Source organism: Canariomyces notabilis, assembly GCF_033297395.1.
Source record: "Canariomyces notabilis strain CBS 508.74 unplaced genomic scaffold N656scaffold_16, whole genome shotgun sequence".
Taxonomy (NCBI): domain Eukaryota; kingdom Fungi; phylum Ascomycota; class Sordariomycetes; order Sordariales; family Chaetomiaceae; genus Canariomyces; species Canariomyces notabilis.
Window position 1 is genome coordinate 582040 of NW_027041838.1, and position 22785 is coordinate 604824.

The window sequence follows — 22785 nt, forward strand, 5'->3', positions numbered from 1 at the left end:
CGCGGCGTCAAGGTATACTCGGCGCCGTTGGTCATCTGTTCCAACAGCTTTCAAGCTGGCTCTCTGGGACACAGTCGGAGTTGTCGGAGAGGAGGCATTGACGGATTGTGCGTAAACTCAGATCAAGCCATCTAGATCCTTAAGGCGTGCGGCCGGCATGTTCTGGTGATTTTGACCTAGTGTGAGCAGCATCCGCTACAGCGAAAGCACAGCTTGATTCGCGTATTCCTCGCCGTGCCGCACATAGACAACTGCTAGGTGAGGGACCCAATACAGTCCCCTTCAGCACGCGCCGTATGTATGCAGAGTTGCATATGCCGTGCAAGTAAGAACAAGAGATGCCTTGCTGAAGGAGTATCGGGTGCGTTGGGACTCTGCGCAGACCATAGCTAACAGGCGACTGCAGGTGGCAGCATCGGTCGGCATTCTGCAGCATCCGAGCAGCAAAACTCGGTCATCTTCCCGTGCCTGCAGGGTGTTGAGACTCATCTTGCCCTAGTCGGGGTGTTGCAAGACCGAGAAAGAGGTTGATGAAACGGGCCAGGACCCATCAATGGCGGTTCCGGAGCGCAGAACACGGTGTGTAGTCTTTGCCTCATGATGAGTTGATGAGACACGACAGAACCAAAAGTAGGCCGAGAGTATGGAGTTTGTCGGAGTGAAACAAAACCGGGCCCGATTTGTTGAGCAACATTCATCGCGCGTCGGCATCGTAGCAGGCTTAGTGTGCTGTGCTGTCTATTGTTGGCTCTGGGGCTACACGTCTGCAGGTCGACTCAAAGAACCGGGTCCAGTTCTGCAGGACCTCGGATCTGTAGAGAACCGTTAAGCATGCGGTTTCTCAGCAACAGTTGGAGTAACAACCAAGAAAGATGGAAACCTCAACTTAGCGCTCAACGCTACCTTACCTTGTGCTACTGCCTTGCATACCTGACCTAGTAGGGATGTACCTTACACGCCCGTGATCTTGGGCGGTCGGTGAGGGAAGTCTGGGATCCTCAACTGGCATCCTAATACGAGGATGCACTGAAAAGCATTGCAAAGCAGAAGTACACTCCTGTGAAATTCAGGTCAGATTGAGAGGGAAAGTGCTAAGGCGGCCATCCGGCAGCGTAGACAAGGCGCCGAGGGAAGGGGCAAACGTAGGTATTGTACCTTACCTTACATCGACCATTGAGGTACAAGTCCCTAGGCAGCTAGAAGCCTACTAGAAGCAAGCACCTTGCCCGTCCCAGCTTGACCGCCTGCAGCGGGATGCGTGCCATGATCTCCTTTCTCTCCGTCGACCCTTGTTGCTGCGCGGCGTGTATCTGTGTCGGACCTACCAGCTAGTGAGGGTGTCCGCCTCGGTACCTGGGTTTCCATAAAGAGGTCGTCTCCCGTGAATTGGCGCAGAAACTGCTACACAATCAGACCACTGACACTCAGTCTTTCTTCACGGTCGGTAAGGTGGTTCCTACCGCCCAGGAGAAACCGACTTGAGGCGACCTGAAGCGCGCAGTGTTCGGCGTTGGCGCTCGGACCACCCTCTTAGACCACCTGCCACCACCTGTGTGTTTTGGAGTTGGCGCGTGCTGCATCTTGACCTGTTGTCAACGACCACGCGCCTTGATTGGCTGTTTGTGGCTAGCGTAGTGGATAATTTCTGAACGTGTCCCTTTGCGGGTATCTCCGTGCCTAAAATCCCGGCTGGACCTTCAAGGCCGTTTTCCACACCCCTTACTTCATACATTCCGTACCAGGTCTGGTTCAACAGAACCTCAAAATCCTCATCTCTCAGTTGACGTTACTGTCTTTAAAATCACGGTGGTATAGTTAGCGAGGTAACCGACTAACCGATACATATTGGCATCATTCCGAATCGAAGACCTTTCTTGTGATCTGTCGGCCGGCATCCTCCTGGCTTGCTCATCAGTTGTCATATGCAGAGAATGTCCGTCATCAGCCAGGTATGTAGGTCCCTTGCTTTCTCCGGTTGGACCCCACGAACCAAGTCAGCCTGGTGGCACCTATTTCTCGACAGGTTGCCAATGCCACTGCAATTCTCGCTTCGCCACTACCTTATGCTACCAAAACTGGCTCGACTGGGTAATGTGTGTTTCTTTGCAGCATATCTGGTGAAGTTCGTACCCACGCGACTACGCCCGCTCAGGCCCGGTAGTTGACCAGGGCTCCCCGTGTGTACTGTGCATTCTAAAGATGCATTTATCCATGACTTGCTGCTCTTGAAGTATCACAATCTAGGACGCAACGTCGAGCATGAGTAAGATACGGACGCCGTACCTAATGCCTCGACAATACCGAAGCGCAATGGCTCTTGGGGTCCAGGGTTATGTACAGGCAGTTTGCGCATTCAAGGCGCGCCATAAGCAACCTCACCTCATGATTTGAGACTCCCGGGGCTGGTGCGGTGCGTCCTCTCATTAGTTGTCACTTGGGACGTGTGTTGCAGCCAACTTACCCTAAGCTACCCACACTGCGCGGTTAACTCGCTCCCATCTGCACCCGGACCCAAACGGCCTTGAGCCTAGGACCGTGGTACCTCCGTGCGTCCCCCAATCAGTTACATCAGATCTGCGGCCTTGACTTGCTGCTGAAACCACTGTTATTGATGTCCTTGTTTACCGCATTCGTTTATCAGATGGCGTTTCTGCGCTTCTGCGATTCTCTGTTTCTCGAACCCGCCTACGAGATCCAACCGGGCAAGCCTAGTCCTACTCTCTGCGAGCGCATCTGTCTCCCTTACTGAAAGTATGGGGAACTGTCTCTGGCCAACCAACCTGAAAGTGAGTAACAAAGGTGAATGCTAACGACGTATGCAACAGAGGGGTTTCGCTCTGTTCTTTTGATCTAGGGGATTATCCTTCTCTCTAATGTATCCGTACCCTAAGCTCCATTGAGCAGGGTCCGTTATTCTCACACCTCCACACGCTCATTTGCCAGCCAACCCTCGTCATCTTGGCAGATCCAAAATGCACCCTGCTCGAGTCCAGGCTCCTCGCACAGTCCAAGCCCACCCCTGGACTTTGGAACAAGAAGGGGGGCTACACACATACAGGTACATACAATACATACCGACCTTGGTAGGGAAAATCGACCGGGGCCCGGGACCGCGTGCTAAAAACAGACGAATTTCCTCCGTTCTGCACAGCGATCACCCAGGCCAGCCAGCCAGCCTTGTAACAGCACACTACTCCCTGAATTCCGGTGGTGTGGGCAGGGCAGGCATTCCATCAGAGCACCTCTCCTCCTCGGCCTGAGTCAAGGTGACGCTGAGCATGTATGTACTGTGGAAAGTGGCCAAGCCCCGGATCGTGGTCCACGGCGGCCTTACCCCATACCATGAGATCTTGTTCCATGGGCCTGCCAATCCTCTCCCTCCCCAGACTCCTGGTATCTTGGCTCCCGGCCCTGCTCCCATGCACCATCTCGATGTCCTAGTGTACTAAGCCAAGCTCGTCCCGACCTGGCTCCTCGGTGCGGACCTCTGCCGCCAATCGACTGGCCCTGAGCGTTTAGTCGTCGTCTCTGTCCTGGGTTCACCGGGTTGCCTGTCTCGAGTTTTCCGGCAACCCCTTCGGTAGTCCTTGTCCATCTTGCTCGATACCCTTGCGTCAATCTGTTCTGATACGCGCTGGTCCCAAATGAAATAGCTCTGGGCACACACCCAATCCTGCTCCACATTGTTTCCCGCTCGGTTACGTGCCTAAAACAGAAACCACCAGGCTGGTTTGCGAAATAGCTACAAATTGTCGTCGTTCTTCCCGCTTGTAACTCGCGGCCCGCCGTGGCTCGACGCTCCAACCCGAGATATTGGCTGGACTGGACCTGCAAACACCGTCCGAACGGCTCGCAGCTTCCCAACTTGTTCCCAGAAGGGCGAGGGAGATCGAGACGGGGAAAGAGCTACCTTACGGAGCAAGGATCCCCTCGCCTCTCCCGCTCAACACTAGCTCCGCCTTGATGAAGAGTACCTACCTAGTCGACCTAGTGTAGTTGCTTTTCTACCTTGGGCTTGGCTTGCTCATCGCATCAGCCATCCCCGCCTTTTCCCCCCCCTACTTCAGCAAAGTACATACATATTCTTTGCGGCGCCAATGGCCAGATGAAGGTGGGCTCTGTACTTAGGACGTTTCATGCCACACGCCCCGCCTGCTACCTTTCTCTGTTACCATCTCTACCTAGGCTGGCCGCCACATCCAGCTCTGCCTTTCTACAATAAAGGTTATTTCCACCTCTTGCTGGCCCTTGTCTCCCTAACCCCCCCTGCCATCGTTTTCTTCCCCTTATATAAAATCCGACCCTGCGACTTACACATGTTCCTCTACTCCCTTCTCCCTCGTCCGCACTGCTGCCTCCACTCAGACGAGGATGCTTACCATCAACAAGCCAGTGCAGTACGGCTACAGGCCTGTCCATGACCTACCTACGCCGCCGAGCACATCTCGACCTTCTCCCCCCTTGATACACCAGGATCCGGGCCAGAAGGCGTTATTCATCACCACTGGGGGCAGCAGTCCGTCTGATCAGCTCATGTCTGCACCTCATCGCAACTTGCCTCCGCCGGCGGCTCTGCCTCCAGTTCAACCGCCCCCCGGATCTGGACTTTCGCAACCCCCAGCGCCACCAGGCTTGTCAGTAGCTCCGGCAGCTCCGCCACCCCCGACCTCGCAGAGCCATAGTTTGGGCGCCCTTCCTACGGCTCCGTCGTGGCATGAGGAGTCGATGAAAGCATGGCTTGTTGCCAAGGCAGAGGAAGACAAGAGGCGGCAAGAGGAGGAAAGGACCCGGCAGGAGAGCTACCGCCTTGAACAGAGGAGAGTGGAGCACGAGATCTTGAGAACCTCTCTGCAGGGAGGGATCCCGCCGCCACTGGTGCCAGTTGTGTTTGCGGGGATGGGCGGAGGAATCCTTCCGCCAGCAGCCCTGGAGTGGGCGCAGCAGTACATGATGTCGCAATCCCAGCAGCCACACCCGCCCGCGTTGATGCCGCCGGGCCCCGTCTCTCCAGAACATCAGAGGCGAGACTCGCAAGCCCAGACGTACGGACAGTACCCGACCTCTAGCGGCGTCCCCTCGACGCCAGGCTCAGCGCAAGGGCCCCCCAGCGCATACATGTCAGGCTATCCAGGATCTCCCACGAGGCCAAGGGGACAGAGCATGCCAGGGACGATGGGCGGGCGACCGCATGCGGGTGGGCCGAGCTTGCCAAACCTGAACACGAACGTGCCCGGCGGGCCGGGGAGCGCTTCGGGGGCAGCCCAGCACCCCGGAATTGCCCAGTCACAACAACAGCAGGAGCCACAGCCGTCGCCGTCCATCTACTTCCACCACTGGCAGCCGCCGACGACGCAGGCGGGAGGGCGGAGCAGCACTGATCAGCCCGCCACGCCCTCAGGTTCGTCCAAGGTGAAATCGCGTTCATGAGGCGCTGGCACGGGCTAACCGGCTCGTTTACGCACTAGGGGAATCGCCACGGAAGAGAAAAGCAACAGGGCCGCAGCAGCCAGTTCCTCCGCCAAGCTCATCACAGCGTCTTCGGTCGCCGCCCTTCTCGCATAGCACGGGGCTGTCGAATCCGCCACCGGGCCGCAGGAGAGGCCACTCGCGGCAACGCAGCGACCTGGGCTCATACCGACCAAGCGGGCGAGGACGGGGGGAGACTTCAGGTCCGGGAAGGGAAATGTCGCCGATGCCAGGGGCGGGAACCGGGGCGAGCTCTGCCCGGGAGAGCGGCCAGGTTCCATCATCAAGCCAACCCCAAGTACAACAGGCGCCGCTTTCATTTGCACCTCCGCCTCCACTTGGGCGGACTGGAGCCCACTCGGTGTCATCACTACTGTCAGACAACCCACACCCGTCGCAGGCACCAGGGCCTTCGCGGCAGCACCATCTGCAACAACAACACCAGCAGCAGCATCACCAATCGCACTATGGTGAAGGCGAGCGGCGGACGTCGCCCCGGTTGTCGGAGGAAAATATGCGCAGTGGTGGAGTTCCAGGATCGTCAGCCACGAGACCAGGAGATATTGACTGAACCTTAATTTCCAGCGATGTTTCAGCCTCGTCAACGCCCCCCTTCCCTTTGCGGTAATCCCCAGGATGGCCACGAAAACCGGGCCAAGGGTGCGGGCATGGAGCAAGGGTCTTCCAAGCGAGACATTGTGCTTCTCGAAAAGCGAGAAAGGCAACATGGCAAGGTTTGCCGTGGCCCTGGCACCCTGTGTTCCCATGTCAAAGCCCCAACTTACCCCTCCGGAACACAACGCGGAACCGTGATCCGCCGGGTGTGTATTGTATGTACACCAGTGTATGTACAGTACACGTACCGGGATAGAAAAGGCCAGGTCGCGCCGCGCAAGAATTCAACTCCTCGTCGATACCACCTCCCTGGTCCTGCCTCAAACACGCCAGCATGCTACGGGACTGCTTCCCTATCCGTCTCTTCACCGATGCGGCACTTTTGTTCTTTTCTACTACATACATATTCGCCAAATGTATATTCGAGCTGTATTAATCCGTCAATTAAGTGTGTATTACTACCTAGGTTACGTTCTCAAATTTTGAGGAACGATTGGGAGGGAAAACGGTCAGGGGACAATTCCGCACTGTGGACGATGTCAAGCTCAGATTTACACCAATTGCCAAGCTGACCATGTCAAACCAGAAGAGGATAGATTTCTTCGAGATGTGTCCTTTTAATCAGTGCCTTTATTTTACTTCTTTCCCTCTGCTTCTTGGGTTTCCTCTTTTGATGGTTTGATGACTACATGGGCGGCATGCTTCCATCTCAGGCATGGCCAATTGCAGAAGATGTCTTGGTTGGGTATGGTGGGAGAAAACCGGCTGTCACAGAATGGGAGAGGGTTGGATTGGAAGCAAGCCACGTCAGTTTTCCCCGACTGAGGCTCGCCTTCCCGAACCACCAGCACTTGATCTGGATCGGAAAAGAGCACGGGCCATGCAGTTAGCGTGTGCCGCTCCATCAAGTTAGCCTCGGCGATCGAAGATACCCTGCAACAGGTAGTTAATGATCCTGTCGCTTGTGATGTTGACAAAAGCGGGTTTTTGGAGTCGTACAAACGACTGGCCTGCGGCCAAATGCAGAGATCTCGTAACACAGATATTATGAACATAGAGCTTGCTGCCTGGTCAACGTCCTTTCTTTACACCGCTAGCAAAGCTTGCAGAGACTTAGGTACCTACGTAAGGTGGTATTCATACGAAGTACGAACGTATGTACATACTCCGTACACTAGGTACGGATACTTCGTACTTGTGGGTCTATCGGTAAGCTCCGTACCTCTAGGCACTCCACCAGGAACCTCCTGCAATTCCAAACCCCGCCTCTGTCGTCCCATTCCTCGCAATCAGAGAGATGAGAGTCCGCGCATTGTTAGTACATATTAGATGAGTGGAGATGGACCAGTCCAAGATCGAGAAGCGTCTCTTCCTTTCACAAACTCTTCCATAGCCCCTTCTCAATTTGTGCATTCTCCACTGTGGACTGTGTGGAGTCTAGTCGTCAGCCCGCTCTCGCAAGCGCCCGTTCAGTCCCATTGCGTCTGCTGGGCCAATACGGAGGTATCATCCCTATCAACTAACTGACCCGACCCAGAAAGGCAAGTGATGTGCACTTCAAATAGATATGTGTGTGCTGTATGTATGTACATACTCCCCATCCCGGCGCAGGCGCCTTCGTAGTAGGTATGCGATCATGCGCCAGAACGGGAACATGCCAAAGCGCTTGCAGGCTGGGCATTTCTCGCGCGCTTGTTGATCGATAAATCACAGTGACGAATTCAGAGCTCTGCTTATTGTACAGTACGAAGTGCCGGTTAAGCGAGCTGCAGTTACACCAAAGAGTGGCGTTGTATGTTCTGCTTGTATACATCATATAGTGCTCTAACTTGCAGCGTAGAGACTCATAGGTAACTACTAATAGAGGCAGGCGAAGAGAAGATAGGACAAGTCAAACGAGAGTATAAACTGTGCCGGCTACCTGCGAAGACACAGTTCACTTGAAGGAGAACCAAACGGCCGCCCACCCACACCAGGCCCAAGTTCTCACGATCGACGATTCTCGATGTACGAAGGTAGACTTCGGGCAATTTATCATTCGCTGTGGGCAACCCTGCAGACGGGTTGCATTGAAGGAAACCGCATTTGCTTGTCCAACCTCCCAACCGTTGGGCTCCGGGGCACCGCGAAGTTATAACAAGCGGTTTCTAGCCTTCGCTAATGCACTGCATCCATATCATGGAATCAGGGAAGTGACGATGCACAACAACCAAAAGGGGGATGACGTTGGTTATACGGAGTAAAGTTACGGGTAACAGTACGGAGTACCTCCGTACAGATGTACTGATAGGGCTGCACAGAAATCAAACCCGTTGTTTCAGGCTGGGTACTCCGTACAAAGCCCAAAATGGTTTGGCGTTGGAACTTGGGAAAATCATTGTTGAGAGACGACACTCAAGAACCGTGCGCCGGGGCAGAGACCCACTGCACTGAGTTCCCTACAACGACCGTGGTCCCTCCACAAAGCGACCGTGGTCGACATGCACCGGAGTACACCAGCTAAACATTCAAAATTTAGCACGAAATTCCAGATATAGGCACTTGAATGTACTGAATTGCGATTGCCTAGATGGACTTACTTTCTAGGGCCTAGAAATCTGCGATTTCCTTCCCGTTTTGCTGGCGGCTTGCGGGCAGAGTCACGACAGCGTATGGCACATGGCTTGGATACAGTGTAAAAGGCCACATTGTGGTCCGTGACCACGGTCGTTTTAGGGAACTCGCACTGTACCGGCGCTTTCACTCCACGACACCTCACTACACGATCGGTAGGTAGGTAAGGTATGTACGAACATGCAACTACTTCCGATTCCGTCTGCACGGACGGTACTGTAGATATCTTTCCGGTTTCTATTTGTTTGGACAGAAGCACCTTCAGCTCTGAACAGCACATCGGCCCGCGAACGAGGGCGTCCCAGCAGTGCACACACATTCAACCAAGGTACAGTACATACCTAAATCCGAGGTCTTTGGAAGATGGCTACCTACCTTACCTACTTGTACGTGTACGGATGAACAGTATCCCCAGGTTATAACCGGCGAATTCTGTGTTCATTGCCGCCAGCCCAACATCCGGCTCCTTTCGTGCGGGATCCGCCGGCCCAGCCGGTGTTCGGGACCGGCAACCGCTTGTCCCCGCCCCACAACAAACCTTCACTCCGAAGCCTGATGGCGTGCTTACTGGGCACGGCTGCGATCCTTTCCCTGCAACTCTTGCTCCTCCCAAGCATGGCTTGGCAAGACGGCAGGCGTTCGTCGACATGGATCGACGTGTACGCCAGTCGCAACGCTTCAACGCCAGCGACAGACAGCCCTCGGGGTCGCTATTGCAGCGGAGAGCCGGGGAGGCAGGCGAGACGGAATTCTCCGAGCCCTTGGACGAGTGATACGACGCTGAAGAAGTCGCATCCAGCCGCCGTCGCCTCCGGCAAAATCTCGAATGCGACACTGCAAGCTGCATTGTTCGGTGCTCTACCAACGCCTGATCAAACCTAAGCGCAGCCTGAGCCGCTTGCGGGAATGCTTCTTTTCTGTCCCGTCTCTGTGCGTCGAAACCGACTAGGTGCGTACGGCAGGCGTCCGAGGTGACGGTTGCAATGCCGGAGGATGATACGGCTCAACGTTATAATACAGCCTTCTATTCCGTCGCCAAGTCGGTCGTCCGGATTGGCTCAACAGGCGAGACTGCGCTTGCGGCTAGATATCATTGCCCGTGTAGCTGTGCCCCAGTTCGACGCCTTATGCTGTGATACAACACGCCGGGAGAACAGCTAGAGTTTAGCCTACCGGCGCTGAAGGGAACACCGGGCCTTCAATTGCATCAAGATTGTCCGTATCTGGCCGGCTGACTTAGACGCAGCTGCGACGATGCGATCAAGAAGCGACACCGGGCAAGTGGGATGCTGCTCTCCGTACCTAGCTGGCTACATCGTCTCTACAGGCAGGATCTGACGATCTTCCAGCACGCGTTTACGCGGCATGATATTTTGAGATATCACTGGATCGAGGCCGTGCCGTTTCTGAACCGGTGCTGATTGCTCATCTTGACATAAGGCGGCTGCTCGGCTCGGGATCGACGGTGATCTGCGATGCTCTTCCGTGCCGTCCGATTAACCCACCCGCGCATCCCCAAGATGCAGACGCGCTTCCCCATTGAACCCGAAGGGGCCTTTTAGGCGAGCCGTAAACTCCCTTGGCCTAGCATCCTTTTTCTATTCGATGCTAATTATGTTATAACAGGTGCTTTGTATTGTACCAATGTGGCAGAAATTTGATTGAATTGTTGCTCTCTAGATTATTAGGTGAGAAGACGCAAATGCTAGGTGCCTTCGTAGTGCGTGGTATCCGCACTGGTGTTATCGGAAGTACGTGGGCGATGAAACTTTGGGGGGAGGTGGGGGGGGGGGGGTTGTTATACTACCCCGAAGCAGGTGATGGGTGGACTTGCTCCTTTTGTGCGCATTCTGAGGACAGCAAGAGCGAGGCGCTCCATGTATCGAACATGTTGCCTGGTAAGACTTCCCTCAAGCATAGTCTACTACGTATTTATGATCTGTGTCAACCGCTAATCCTTGGTCAGATTGTCTCGGCTAGGAGATGAGATAGCCGGAGACCACGGGACGTCGTGCTACACAACGTTCTCTTTTGGTCGAAAACGGACAGCTTCGCGCTTGGCGTCTCGATGTTGCTGTGCAGGAGCCTAGAGCTGGCAAGCTTCGTGTTGTGCTGCCGCCGTTAACGTTCGCTCGCTGCTGCAGTGCACTGTGTCCCTGCGCTTGTCAGACAACTCTTGTCCGCTTTGGGAAGAGAGCAGGAACGCCGGAGTCCGTTCCGTTCACTAGGCGCCCTTTTCCGGTTTGCATCTTTTGCATTGTCTTTTCTCACTCCTTCTGGGTAGACTTGGTGAGCTTGGCTAAGTAAGGTAGTACTGGGTCGTAGAACGTCGGCTATTCTTGCTCCCCAACTCCCGCCCAATCCCGTTCCCACGGCGCTTACCTGCCATGTTCCGGCCAGCAAACGTCAGCATCCTTAAGCATCCCGCTTCATCCGCATCCCGCGCGGCCGGGCCAGCCGGAAATCGCGGCTGAATTCTTAGTCAGAGGGGTCCTTAGACGCGGGTTCACGGCGGCCGAGTCAAAAGCTGGTGCGGGTGAGCGCCTACCTGCCTGTTCGGGTGGTTTGACATCCGCGGCTATTTTAGAAACTACCTTGGTAGTCTTGCTTTTTTCCCTCTCTGGACGTTGCTCTTTCCCTTTGGGTTTTCTCCTACATACATACTCCGTTGGTTGAGCTTTTGCCGCCTGTAGCACACTGTCCGTGCTGTGCTGATGATATCTTCATACCCATTCTCTCTCCATCCGCTGATTGCGCCTTGACGTCTACGTGCCACAATCCGTATCGGCAGGTGATTGACTTGTTGTTCCCTTACAGTGGCACAGTACGCACCGCACATACATATGTCCATACTACGAATGTACGAACACATACCCCGGATCACAGCGGGACGGCATGTCATAACTATCTGCAGAGAGAAAGGAGCAGAAGCAAGATTGGAGCAAGATTGATAAGCAGAGACTGTATACGTATATAGCTCCTACAAACACACTCAGACGAAACAGAAACAGACAAGGCAAAGTTTGTTGCCGTATCGTAAGTGCAATACTACCAGTATGTTGCATGCCAGGCAGAGGAAGGGAAGCTCAGCCGTCTGACCGCATCTGGCTCGCTGCGGGGTGTAACACACACACACCGTTTCTCCCAGATACGGATGTGAAAACACGTGCGGTTGGTCTTTTGGACAAACAAGGGGGGAAGACGACTGTGCCCCCTTGCCTGTGCCGTAGCTAACGTCAATGTGGCCCATCTGCCGCGCAAGGGGTGTAGTGTAAGACTAGACGTCTCAACTCCCCCAAAAGGGGGAGCGAAAACAAACCTTTGGGGAAAGGGATGCGGTGGTGGCGCTGTTGTTGGGACAGCAGATACACGTGTAGTACGCATGGTAGGTGGGCTAGGTAGGTGGGCAAGTAGGCGGGAGAGGCTAAGTAAGGTATGTAAGGTTTCGGGGCTTGTTGACTTGGACTCGATGGCCAAGCTGTATGTACTGTACGCTCTGTTGTGTACCTTATGTATTGTTATGGCACATACAATAATACATGGAGAAACTGTCGGCCGCTGTTGGGCGGATGATCAGCAAGCGATTACCTGCAATGCTCCGGAGCATGGTGAGATGGGAGGGTGATGTGTGTTGATATCATCTACATACAAGTTCGGTGCATTACCGCCTATCATCCTATGTGTTGCGACTACATAAGTTACTTCCACGGCCTCTCCTGATTCGGAACTTAGCTGAGACTGGTTGGTGCCCGTGAACCGCATACATAGCGGGTAACACATCAACTGACTGGCCGATGGAGATAGTATCACGAGATGGTCATGACTTCGGATGAGTAGCAATGCTTAGACACCACCGTGTCTACGGCCGGAGTCTCTAGTTCCCGGTACAGTACATCGGTACACGGTGCGTATTGCTGCTTCCCTGAGCGCGGGTCTAGGGATGTTTATCTCAAGATGAGCCACTCCCCTGTTGTTTCTGCTGTCGGTCAATATTTGGGAGTGGCGAAGGACATATGGGGTGCAAAGACCGGGTGATGAAGAATGGATGCCGCTGGTGAAGCAGCTGCCCCGGGCACGGAAACTGATCAGCTTCATAGAGGCTCATGAGCGAAGTCCTAGTCGATGAATGTCGCGTGGTATCAGGAGCCATCACATCCCTGGCCATTTATCATACCGAAACCCTCTTGCACACCTTTCCATTTGTCGCAAACGTCCATCTCCGGGGAACGCAGGGAGAAGGGTACGGAGACGAGCTTCACAAGACTCTGCTTAACGTTGGCACTGTAGATCAGGTCATTCTCAATAGCAGAAGAGGGCTGGGAGACAAGACGGTATGGGGAGGTCGTGTGTTTTCAAGTTGGGGAGTTTAGCAAATGTAGCATAATCTATACTGCAACAAGTGGCATCCTCCATAATACGAGCTCGGCCTAGGTTGAGAGCAGAAAGGGATTCCTTCAGTATCATCCTCTCCACAAAAGACAAAGGGGAAGAATGCATAGACAGACTAGCTAACCAAACTATATATCTCCCAATTCAACAATCCAAAAGCCCAAACGCAACTCGACCGTCGCTTGTCGAAAACGAGCAGTGATCTGACCGCCGCCATTCCAACTTCTCCTTGCGTCCAAATCGCGAAACGGGTATAGAGTAAGGGGTATCAACAATCTCCGATCCGAAAATGAACACCGCCAGTCAACCCAAAAACCCACTCGAACGCCCTCCCGAGCCTCCACGGGTGAGCCATATAAAGGCTCACTTGCCATCAAGAACTAGAGAAATTCAGCGCGGGGACAAAAACAAAGGAAAGGCTGCAAATGAGCGTCCCTAGTTGGCAAATCCATCACTTGTCTTTATCCTTATCCTTAGCAGCCCTTCTCCCCTGATGCCGCCGCCACTCAGCCCTCGCGACCTTCATCAACAGGTCCTCGTCTTTGATGGGGATCCAAGCCGTCAGTGCCTTCATGGCGTTCTCAAAGTCTGAGTCCAGCAGCACGTCCCTAAGGGCGTGGATCAGGGCCGCGCTGGTGGCGTGCAGGATGTCAAGACCCTTGAGGGATCTCGCAAGGTTGCTGTCACCGGTTACCTCCTTGGACTTGCCCTTTTCCTTTTCTGCTTCGGTCGTCGAGTCGGATAAGTCGGGCGGACATTCGCCCATGAGCATAAACACGTCCCACACGCGGAGCTGTGCTGGGAAGGGGATTGAGAGGTTGAACAGGGTGAGGTACCACCTAATGCCGTAGGCGGTTACGGGAATGGAGAGTTCCTTCTGTTTTCCAAGGTCAGTCGGGAGGATATGGGCGGGAACCGGTGTTGGGGAACCTACAAGTTTGCTGGCTACGTCCTTGCCGGCCAGCCACCGGGTCTCCAGATCTTCCAGCGCTGCCATAAGCCCGGCAAACTCGGGCTGATACAGGTACTCAAGTCCGCGATACCTCCACAGGCGCACAAGCATGACGAAGCATCGTTCTTCGTCAAAATAGCACAGCAGCGTGGCGGCCAACGACGCCATGCCCTGCACATAGCCTGTTTCGGGGAAGTAGAGTGAAATGGCGTGAAGTACGCGGAACAGCAGACGCTGACCGCCGCGATATCTTCTCCGAAACATGATGTGTCCATTGACAGTCCTCGGCACATCCAGATCAATCTGCACGTCATCTGGGGATGCTACGTTTTGTAGTCTTTTGAATTCGGCTATCAGCCGCTCGTCTGTTTCGCTGCTGTTCCATGCCTTGGCGCTCGACGCGAGAAACGAATACCAGGCTGCCGATCGCCAGCAGTCAGGGATCCCTTTCCAGGTGCGCTCGATCAACTTCGTGCTTTTTGTGTCAAACTCGTAGCTCATTCCTTGACCCTGTGCCTGGCCTAGACTTTGGGCTCCTTTTTCGGCCTTGACGACAGTGGCCATCTTCCTCCATTTCTCGGATCGTTCCGCCTCCTTGCGTTTTTGGGCTTCGATGGTCTTGCCCGTCTTGTCGTCGTCGGTGATGCCAGTAAGACCGGCTTGTAGGGACAGCATTTCTCCGGCCTCGTCCATCCATCTACGGTCCCTGTTGTGCGGTAGTCGATTCGCAGCGGCCCTTAGTGACGACCGAGTTGACCGCCGCGAGACTGTTGACAACTCAGACGTGTAAGTGTTGAGTGATCGCGCCGAAACCTTCCTGCTTGGAGGGCGCATAAAGCCGCCTCCTGGCGCCGACGAGGAGTAGGCTGTCACCGGGCGCTTGACCAAGACATTCCTCCTCCTAGGGGCAAATTGCGATGATTTCAACTCGGCTGCCGACCCTGCTCTGGATACCGGCCTCTTATTGCTTATGAACCCATAACGGTCGACACTTGCGCCTTCTAGATCCTCCCAATCCTCGATGCCGCCCGCGCACTCGTATTCTCGCCTGACCTGGCTATCTCGTTGCGGTGATAAGGAATTGGCCGACCGTGGCGTAATGGCTAATGCCCGCGTAAGCGAAGTGAGATGATCGCCTGGCGGTAGAGTCGAAGGAGGTCCTGAAGGAGGGTCTGACTGGCGACATGATCTAGGTTGTAAGAGTGACGAGTCAGCATCGAGCCAGCACATGCAAGCCGGAAAGTCATAGGAAAACCGTACACGACGTTTTCTTCCTCTTCTGATGGAACTTCCTGTGTGGGCGCGAGACGCTCGGCAAACGAGACAGGGGCCCCATCTTCCCACATCAGGTCATCGCCAGATTCATAGAGCGATCTCACCTTTTGTGATTCCCTCTCTACGTCTATCGACGAGACACGAATGCTGGGCACAGACAGTGAATCAACATGGGCGGCGGCGCGGGGTTTCTCAGTGATCGCATCGGCATGGTTTGTTATCGCAGTGTCCGGCTTGGGGTCCGTCAAATCGTGAGATGTGCTCGCGGCCTGCTCTTCAGGGGCTGCGACTGTTCCCGGCGCGGGCGTCGTCGTTGTCGACATCATCAGCAGATTGAAGGGGGATTTGCTCTTGCCGCCAAACATGATACTCCCCCTCGTGGAGAAGGAGAGATTGCCCAACTCGTCCCATAAACTATCTTCGGGAATGGGAGTGGTGATGGGCGCAAAGGATTCAGAACGTTCAGAATCCTGTTCGCCCTCGTGGCTGGGGAACCCTGTCGAGTGTGGGGGAAGCTCAGGGGACTTCGGGGACTTGAGCGACTTGGGCGATTTGGGCCGTTTCGGCGACTTAGGCGAGCCCCGCTCCGTGACAGGAGGCGCATCTTGAGATGCAACCTTATCGCCGCCAAGCATCTTTTTCCGTAACCGTTTTGATCCGCTCGACGACTTGATGGTGAAGGTTTTGCTGAGCTTCCTGGTCAGAGGGATCTGAGGCGTCGGCGACGCCTGTGGATCCGGCTGCGTTGGGGAGGTAACCTCGCTTGCTGACTCCCCTGTGCGATGCGAGATTGAAAGTCTCAGGGGAGGAGGTGCGAATGGGCTGTCAATTGCCGGGGACAACTGGGGGCTTTGCTCGTCTGCCGAAGATGATGACGGTGCATCGGCAATATCGGCCAGGAGCTTCTGGTAAAGGGGATCCTCAGCGCCGTCTTCACGGAGCGTGACAGAAGACGATGTCGGGGCCCCTGAGTCTCGCTTCCGTTCCTCGATTTGCGGCAGGGCCCCGGTCCGGAAGAGCGGGTGCTCCTCCTGGGGTGGGGGAATGGGCGGAGGATTGACAACAATGAGAGAGGGCGATGTGGTGGTCGACGGGGATCGGTTCAGCAGCCGGCGTGGGTTCCGTGGCGGAGGAATAGGGATCGGGGGTTCTGCCTGCTTTGTTTCCTCGTACCGCAGTGCGACCAAGCCAGCGTCATCTCGGAAAGGAGCAAGCCGCATTGCCGTTGGCCGTGATTTGTGGCGCATGCTGCCAAATTTCTGAGGCGCCATGCTGTGCTTGCAATGTTGCAGCTCTTTCCCAAATCCGTCGTGATTAGTAACTTTAGGCACAAGGGCACTTTCCAAAAAGTCGGGACTAGAAGGAAGGAAGTACACGGGGACACACAGGGACAAGGGGAAACTAAACAACAGAGAGAAGCCGCGACCTCATCGAGTTTAAAACTGTCCTCTGTATGTGCTGGGTCCAACCTACTTCTGCTTCGTCAGGCTCAGCAAACGTCAGGCTTTTCCGCTCCAAGGTTCCTCCCAGCGCATACGGAAGCTTTTGCTAATGCGGGGAGAAGAAAGCATAAGTAAGGTTGCGCATGAAGCTCGTCAGAAACGGAAGACGGCAGACCAGGAGGAACAGCTTTAAGCATCACCTCGTGGGGGTAGAAACTTTTAGTTCTCACACGCATAGGTACTTTGCCAGCTACATAAGTGCTGGCAATTGGAGCATTTCTTCTGGAACGTGAGGCCCAATAGGGCAAGAACGGAAAATAACTTCTAATAGCTAGTCTCGTTTTTTCAGAGAGTCGCTTGCCGATCTGGCCCGGGTTCGAAGTCTTTTTCTTTCACTGGGCCCATCCAATTGTCCAGTGATATCGTTGAGCTCACTGAAGGGGTTCTGCAGCTGTCAACCACCTACGGCCTTCCTCCCCCCTCCTCCTCGTTTGCTACTCCGCACACTAGGAAAAACCGTTCACCACTTAGAAAGGTGGCAAACTCCAGCTGCATGTAATAAACCAAGGCGGGCCGGCATCGCTGCTATCGCTGGGGAATAGGTTTTGAGTGCGATTTGGGGCTTGTCACATCCGGAGCGGTAGGGTTACCTCTCAATATGGCCTCCAGCTGAACCCCGGCACTGTGGGCCCGCATTATCTGTCCGAGTATCTCCAAGGTCCTCAATGGCAGCTTGAACTCAAGGTTATGGGATTATGGCCTCATTCCGGCGAAGCAATCTGGCTCATAAATTCAGTAGAAGGGAATTCCGTTCGTGTGACGAGATAGACAACATTACTGAGCCTGTGCCTGCTTCGTGCATCATGTATGACTCGACATGACTACATCTGAGACTCCTCCGGCGTTAGCACTTACACCACCATCATGCACCACCTAAACAGCCAACAGCCAACGGAGCCTTGCTCCTACACTCACTCCCGTCTATTTCACCGGGATTACCTGTATAAGTTGCTTTCACTCTTAAGGTTTGATTTTTTAGTCTTGAGCTCCCTTGTCCGGAGAGGAGAGGCGACCTCTGCATATGTGATCGAGCCGGATAATCCAGAGAGCAAGGTGTAGTTACCCCACTCCTCCAAGCCAGGACAAAACTCTCACCAGTTCTTCCCTCCAAGTCTGCTATCATCCACTTCTTCCCACCGTGGAGGAAGCAGTGACCGGCTGCCAAGATGAACTATACTTCAAGGCACGACATTATTCCACCCAATGCCCGCCGATGTTGAAGGTATGTACTTTTTTGTGCATGACTCTTTGCCAACGGAAAGCCATGGTCCGACCAGGACAAGTGATTGGAGCCTTTGACGTGGCGGCAATTTAGCCAACACATTCCCATCCCTCATTCCCGGGCCTTTTTAGGCAACGGATGGGGCAGCTGGTCAATGGGCAGAAACTGTGAGCTTGTCTGCGGTCTGCTGTCTGCTTCCGCGCTGCCGCATCGGGCTTTTGATATCCAGGAATTTGCGGTGCTTGCGGTGTCTCGGTCCGTGAGGATTGACACATGACAGCATTGTACGTATGTACATAAGGTAACGTCATCCCATCGCCGAGGGGCGAGGCGTAAAGAGAACCCTGTTTCCAAAAGGCTGCCATGACCTTCATAGCAAGCTCAAGACAGCTCTCACCGTGGTCGGCCGAGAGCAGAGCTTACCGCTACTTCCTGGACATCAGGAATAGGAAAGAAATCCCTACCAAAGAAGGCAGGCTGCCTACAACCACGGCAAATCGCAGTTCGACATTGTATGTACAATCTTACCCCTGTCTGAATCGGGCGTCAGGACTCAAGAGCAAACCAAACTTCTTGGTGTAAGCGGTGATGATTCTTGACGATAACCCACCCTGCAAGGACGAAGGTCTTGCATGCACGCCATCATCAGCGCAGGGCACAGAGATTGCGAAGAATCACTAGCGGCCAAGGCACAAAATAAATTTCGCAAACAGAGTCCAGCGAACCACGCGTTAACACGCCAACCTACCTTACCTACCTTACTTGACGATGAGTGCTAGAGAAGGGAAATGGGATCATGCACCCTCCAGACCAACCACTCCATTGTCCCCCCTGAACCTCAACAGTGACCGTTTGTACACCTCATCGCTTCTCCCTCCGGAGATCGCGATCAGCATCTTGTACCTTCTTCTATGCCATGCTGTCGCACATCGACACGCTTACTGACAGAACAAGATGCATCCCCGCGTCACACTGACCAATTCGCGCGGTGCCACCTGTTCTCGTCCCTTGCAGCTTGCATGAGCCACGAGAGCCAGTCAATCCATGAACATGGCTATCAGGGCCCATGAGAACTTTTCTTCTTTTTCCTTTCCCAATTCTCTAATTTTTCTTTCCCGGTGAAGGAGAGGAGGAACAAAAGAGGTACATACCTGTGCTTGTTACAATAGTCATCAAGGTCAGAAATTGAAACGGCATTTCTATCCTGATTCCGAATAAACCGATTTGCTTCTGAACATGCTTCTTTTCTCGTCGCGCTTTAAGCAAGATGTGAATGCCACGACGACAGTCCGTCCAATCACATATCCATACATCCCATAGCCCGTGTAAGTCGTTTCAGACACACCTTACGACCCAGCTTTCCTTCCCTACACCTCCTCTTTCCCCCTTCCAAATGCCCCGAGCACAGCCAACCCGGCCGATATGTATGTGTCCGTCCGGTCTGTCTGCCTGCCTGCCTCCTACGAGGCAAAGACAAGGTTCATCGTCAGACATCCTCATTCTCCCAGTCCTTCTCTCCATACAGCGGCGGGCCCTTTCTGGCGCCGGCCCCGGCCTCAATCTTCTCTAGGAACTCGGGCGGTATGGTCGGGATATACTTCCTTTCCCGCTCGCGGTTTACCCCGCCAAACCCGGCTCCATAGCTGACCAGCATGTCCGTGGCGCTCGGCAGGGTGAAGGGCAGCATCAGTGCCGGGTCCAGGAGGAGGTTGGCGGGGGGATCATCTTCGTCGCCGTCGTCATCATCCGGCCTGGGCGTGGCCGGCGTCCCGCCAGCTGCCCCGTGTCCATTGGACCCGACATGCTTGCCGCCGGGTGTAGAAGGCGGGGAGGCGGCCGCGGTGGCGGCAGCAGCAGCGGCGGCCCGATTCTTCTCGCGTCGCAGGGCGACCTCCTTCTGGATCGCGGCGAGGTACTTCATGGCACTCTTGGGCAGGCCCTTCTCGCCCACCTCGGGTCGGTAGTGCGTGGCGGCGTGGATGAGCTGCTGGGGGCTGAGAGCGCGGAGCTGCTGGAGGGTGCCGACGAGGGCCTCGAGGTCGTCGGCACCGAGCGACGAGAAGCATTGCAGCCATTGGAGCAACTGAATGACGGGGGCCAGGTGTCGGCGGGCCGCGTCCACCGTGTTCTCGCCGCTCGACTTCATCTCGCCCTTTTCGTAGTGCTCCGGCTGTCGGTTGTTTTGGCGCGCCCAGTCTTCGAGCGTAGATATATTCATGCGAATTTGCATGGCCTTTGTGCGGGCGAGATACTTGCGATTTGACATGATGCGGTTGAAGAGCTCGGCGCCAAGCCAGTATATCAGCTGTGAGATAATCTGGGCCGTGATGACAGAGTGTACGTCGTAGAGGTCTAGGACGAAGAGGGTCGACGAGAGGAGCGACGTCACATTTCGTGGCGACGGCTTCGCTCTTTGCTTGGGCGACGGCGGCCGTAACCGCTTTTCCAGAGGTTCTTCTTTAACCTCCTTCCTCCGCTTGAAGAGCTTCCATTCATTCTGGAACGTTATGTCCTCAAACCCTGGGATCGTTTCGTGGTCAAGCATGGCCACATCGAGTACTTTGTCCAAGCGCCTCTCAGCGTCCCGAACTATCAGTATGAAGATCTCGTTGATCAGTTCGGCAAGCTGTGCTTGGAACTCGGTTGTAGCCTCGACGAGCTCGGCGTCCTTCTTGAGATAGTGCAGTAAGAGTGTAGCGTTGGACATCCAGAAAGCCAGGATGGTCATGTCCCACTGGTGTCTTCCCACCACATCATTGATCTTTTCCATGGCAGTAACGAGAAGGTTGGCCAGCAATTCGCGGCTGGCATGGTAATGCGCGTATCTGGCTCCTAGGAAAATCATGTTTGCGGGAACCGGTTTTTGAGAAGGCGACCGCTGGGGCGTCATGTTCGTTATGACGATATCTAGAATGCGCTCCAGCTCGTTTTCCTGGAAAACGAACATCTGGTCATGTAGACACCTGGTCCAATCAAACTCTTGCTGCTCTTCTTCAAACTCATCCTGAGACTAGTGGAGTCAGCATGGGATCGCGGGAGCGGGGTGACGACGGACACGAACCTCAGGCTGGTCATCTATGCCCACGTTACCGAGATCTACTTCCAGGTCACGGGCACTTTCCATCATCATGCGCCGCCGCATTTCATTCTCGGCGAGCTCCTCCTCAAACTTATCCTGAGTGAATCCCGGGTTGTAGAAGTCGTCAGCGGTGCCGGCGGTTCCGATGCCGTACCCGCTAAGATAGAAGGACATCTCGCTATCCGGAGGGACAAAATCGAAGGCCGTCCTCCCCGACGATGTCTTCGTTTCCGGGGAAGCATTGTTGTCCAACAGCAACTTAGCGATCCCTTTGTGCCGGTTTGTCATTGCCCACATAAGCGCGCTCCAGTGGTTGCGGTCTTGCTTGTTGACGTCAACGCCGGCGTTGATGAGAGCCTGCACCACTGACTCGTGGCCCTGAACTTGGGCATTAGCGCCAGGCCAGGCGGTCCCGCGAGCACTCAACTCACAAAGCAGCTTGCATATATGAGGGCGGGCGTGCCCTCGTCGTCGGGCGCATTGATGTCAACGTACTGCCTCGCCTTGCCGTTCAGAATCTTGTTGACGGATTCGAGGTTCCCGTTGCTGGCAGCCATTATAAAGGTCTTTTGCAGCACATCCCGCTTTTCGTCGTCGGACCTTGATCCGTCAGCGGCGACGGCATCTTCGTCATCGAAGGCGGCACTGGCGGCGTGGGAAGCCTGAGCGGCGAGCATCTCCATCAGCCGGGTTTCGCTGTCTGGGCCGCCCTTGGTAAGGTCTTCGTCGTAATTGGGGTCATTGAGAGCCAGATCGCTGAACGATAGAGGCTTCGCCAGCATGGGCGAGGTTAAGAACTGAGATTGTCCTAGGGAGGGTCAGCCTCCGTACGACAGTGAAAGAAAGGAAAGTATTGGGCGGGAGGCCAACCCTGCCATCCATCGTACAGCTCGGTCTCGGGCACCAGATCGGTCGGCACATGTCTCCTATCGTCGAGGGATCGAGGCAGGTCAGCGGGCAGATCCCGCTTCTTCTGGAGCGAATCTCGGGGCCTGGCGCCGAAGCCGCCATCAGAATCCCCGAGGTCCATGGCCCAAGATGACGATTCGTGGCCGGCGAGGGCGGTTCATGGGCGGGCTTTCCCGGAAGCGGAGGCGCGCATGAGGGCTATTTCGGGGAACATTAATATATTGATCCGCACGGCGTCGCCCTCGTCTACAGGTGCATACGAATCAACTCAGCGGCGTGTGAAGACCAAGGGATGAGAAACGACGCTATCCTGGCCGTTTCCCCTTAACCTGATTTAGAGGGGTTGTTCAGGCATGTTTGAGCCAGCCTTGCTCAGATTAAGGTACTTTTCGTAAGTAACTCAACCCCACACCAGATGGTCTGTGCATTCGATTATGACTGATAAGATAACATGCGGTAACTATCCGTAATCCATTACGGATCGCTGCTCTCCTAAGTCTCCTTCCCATTCTACGTATCATACGAACCCCTTCTGTCAAAAATGCGTTGGTCTCTAGGGATTGCTGGACTTTGAATAAATTGCGGCCATCGTGCGGTGTTTCTACCACGGTGATGTGGTTTCTTTGGCTTGTTGTGTATATTGCCCCTATCTGGGTTCATTCATTGCGCGACTACCTTAGGCTATTTGATGTCTTGATTTCATGATTATCGACCGAGGTATTTTCAGCACTTTTGTTGTTCAGATTGCCATCATTGCCTACCC

The 22785-nt window shown here is 54.7% G+C and overlaps 5 protein-coding genes across 5 annotated transcripts; 2 read left to right on the forward strand and 3 right to left on the reverse strand.

Moving 5' to 3' along the window:
- Nucleotides 1-4371: 4371 nt before the first annotated feature.
- N656DRAFT_790708 (uncharacterized protein) lies at nt 4372-6037 on the forward strand (the record flags this gene model as incomplete). The annotated part of the gene is made up of 2 exons (XM_064816911.1): nt 4372-5398; nt 5466-6037. The coding sequence occupies 2 exons, from the start codon at nt 4372-4374 to the stop codon at nt 6035-6037; spliced, it is 1599 nt and encodes a 532-aa protein (XP_064668802.1).
- Nucleotides 6038-6474: 437 nt separating this feature from the next.
- On the reverse strand, nt 6475-7480 carry N656DRAFT_177846 (uncharacterized protein). Its single transcript, XM_064808760.1, has 3 exons — nt 7207-7480; nt 7081-7140; nt 6475-7014 (listed from the first exon to the last, which is right to left on the reverse strand). Exons 1-3 carry the CDS (start codon nt 7359-7361, stop codon nt 6717-6719), a joined length of 513 nt encoding a protein of 170 aa, XP_064668803.1. The 5' UTR covers nt 7362-7480; the 3' UTR covers nt 6475-6716.
- A 1505-nt stretch (nt 7481-8985) lies between these two features.
- Nucleotides 8986-9768, forward strand: N656DRAFT_781073 (uncharacterized protein). Its single transcript, XM_064815512.1, has 3 exons — nt 8986-9022; nt 9110-9643; nt 9715-9768. Exon 2 carries the CDS (start codon nt 9250-9252, stop codon nt 9574-9576), a length of 327 nt encoding a protein of 108 aa, XP_064668804.1. The 5' UTR covers nt 8986-9022; nt 9110-9249; the 3' UTR covers nt 9577-9643; nt 9715-9768.
- Nucleotides 9769-13534: 3766 nt separating this feature from the next.
- N656DRAFT_799516 (RabGAP/TBC) lies at nt 13535-16581 on the reverse strand (the record flags this gene model as incomplete). Its single annotated transcript, XM_064817878.1, has 3 exons — nt 13535-13960; nt 14018-15224; nt 15296-16581. 3 exons carry the CDS (start codon nt 16579-16581, stop codon nt 13535-13537), a joined length of 2919 nt encoding a protein of 972 aa, XP_064668805.1.
- Nucleotides 16582-19520: 2939 nt separating this feature from the next.
- Nucleotides 19521-22143, reverse strand: N656DRAFT_712568 (uncharacterized protein; the record flags this gene model as incomplete). Its single annotated transcript, XM_064811826.1, has 4 exons — nt 19521-21044; nt 21096-21491; nt 21545-21921; nt 21984-22143. 4 exons carry the CDS (start codon nt 22141-22143, stop codon nt 19521-19523), a joined length of 2457 nt encoding a protein of 818 aa, XP_064668806.1.
- Nucleotides 22144-22785: the final 642 nt, after the last annotated feature.

Bases quoted from the DNA above. Each gene is read 5' to 3' on its own strand.
- N656DRAFT_177846 (XM_064808760.1), bottom strand. From the start codon at position 7,361: ATGGGACGACAGAGGCGGGGTTTGGAATTGCAGGAGGTTCCTGGTGGA. The intron at 7,141-7,206 runs GTAGGTACCTAA...CCAGGCAGCAAG, and splicing joins TCGTATGAATACCACCTTAC to CTCTATGTTCATAATATCTG. The intron at 7,015-7,080 runs GTACGACTCCAA...TACCTGTTGCAG, and splicing joins TGGCCGCAGGCCAGTCGTTT to GGTATCTTCGATCGCCGAGG.
- N656DRAFT_781073 (XM_064815512.1), top strand. From the start codon at position 9,250: ATGGCGTGCTTACTGGGCACGGCTGCGATCCTTTCCCTGCAACTCTTG.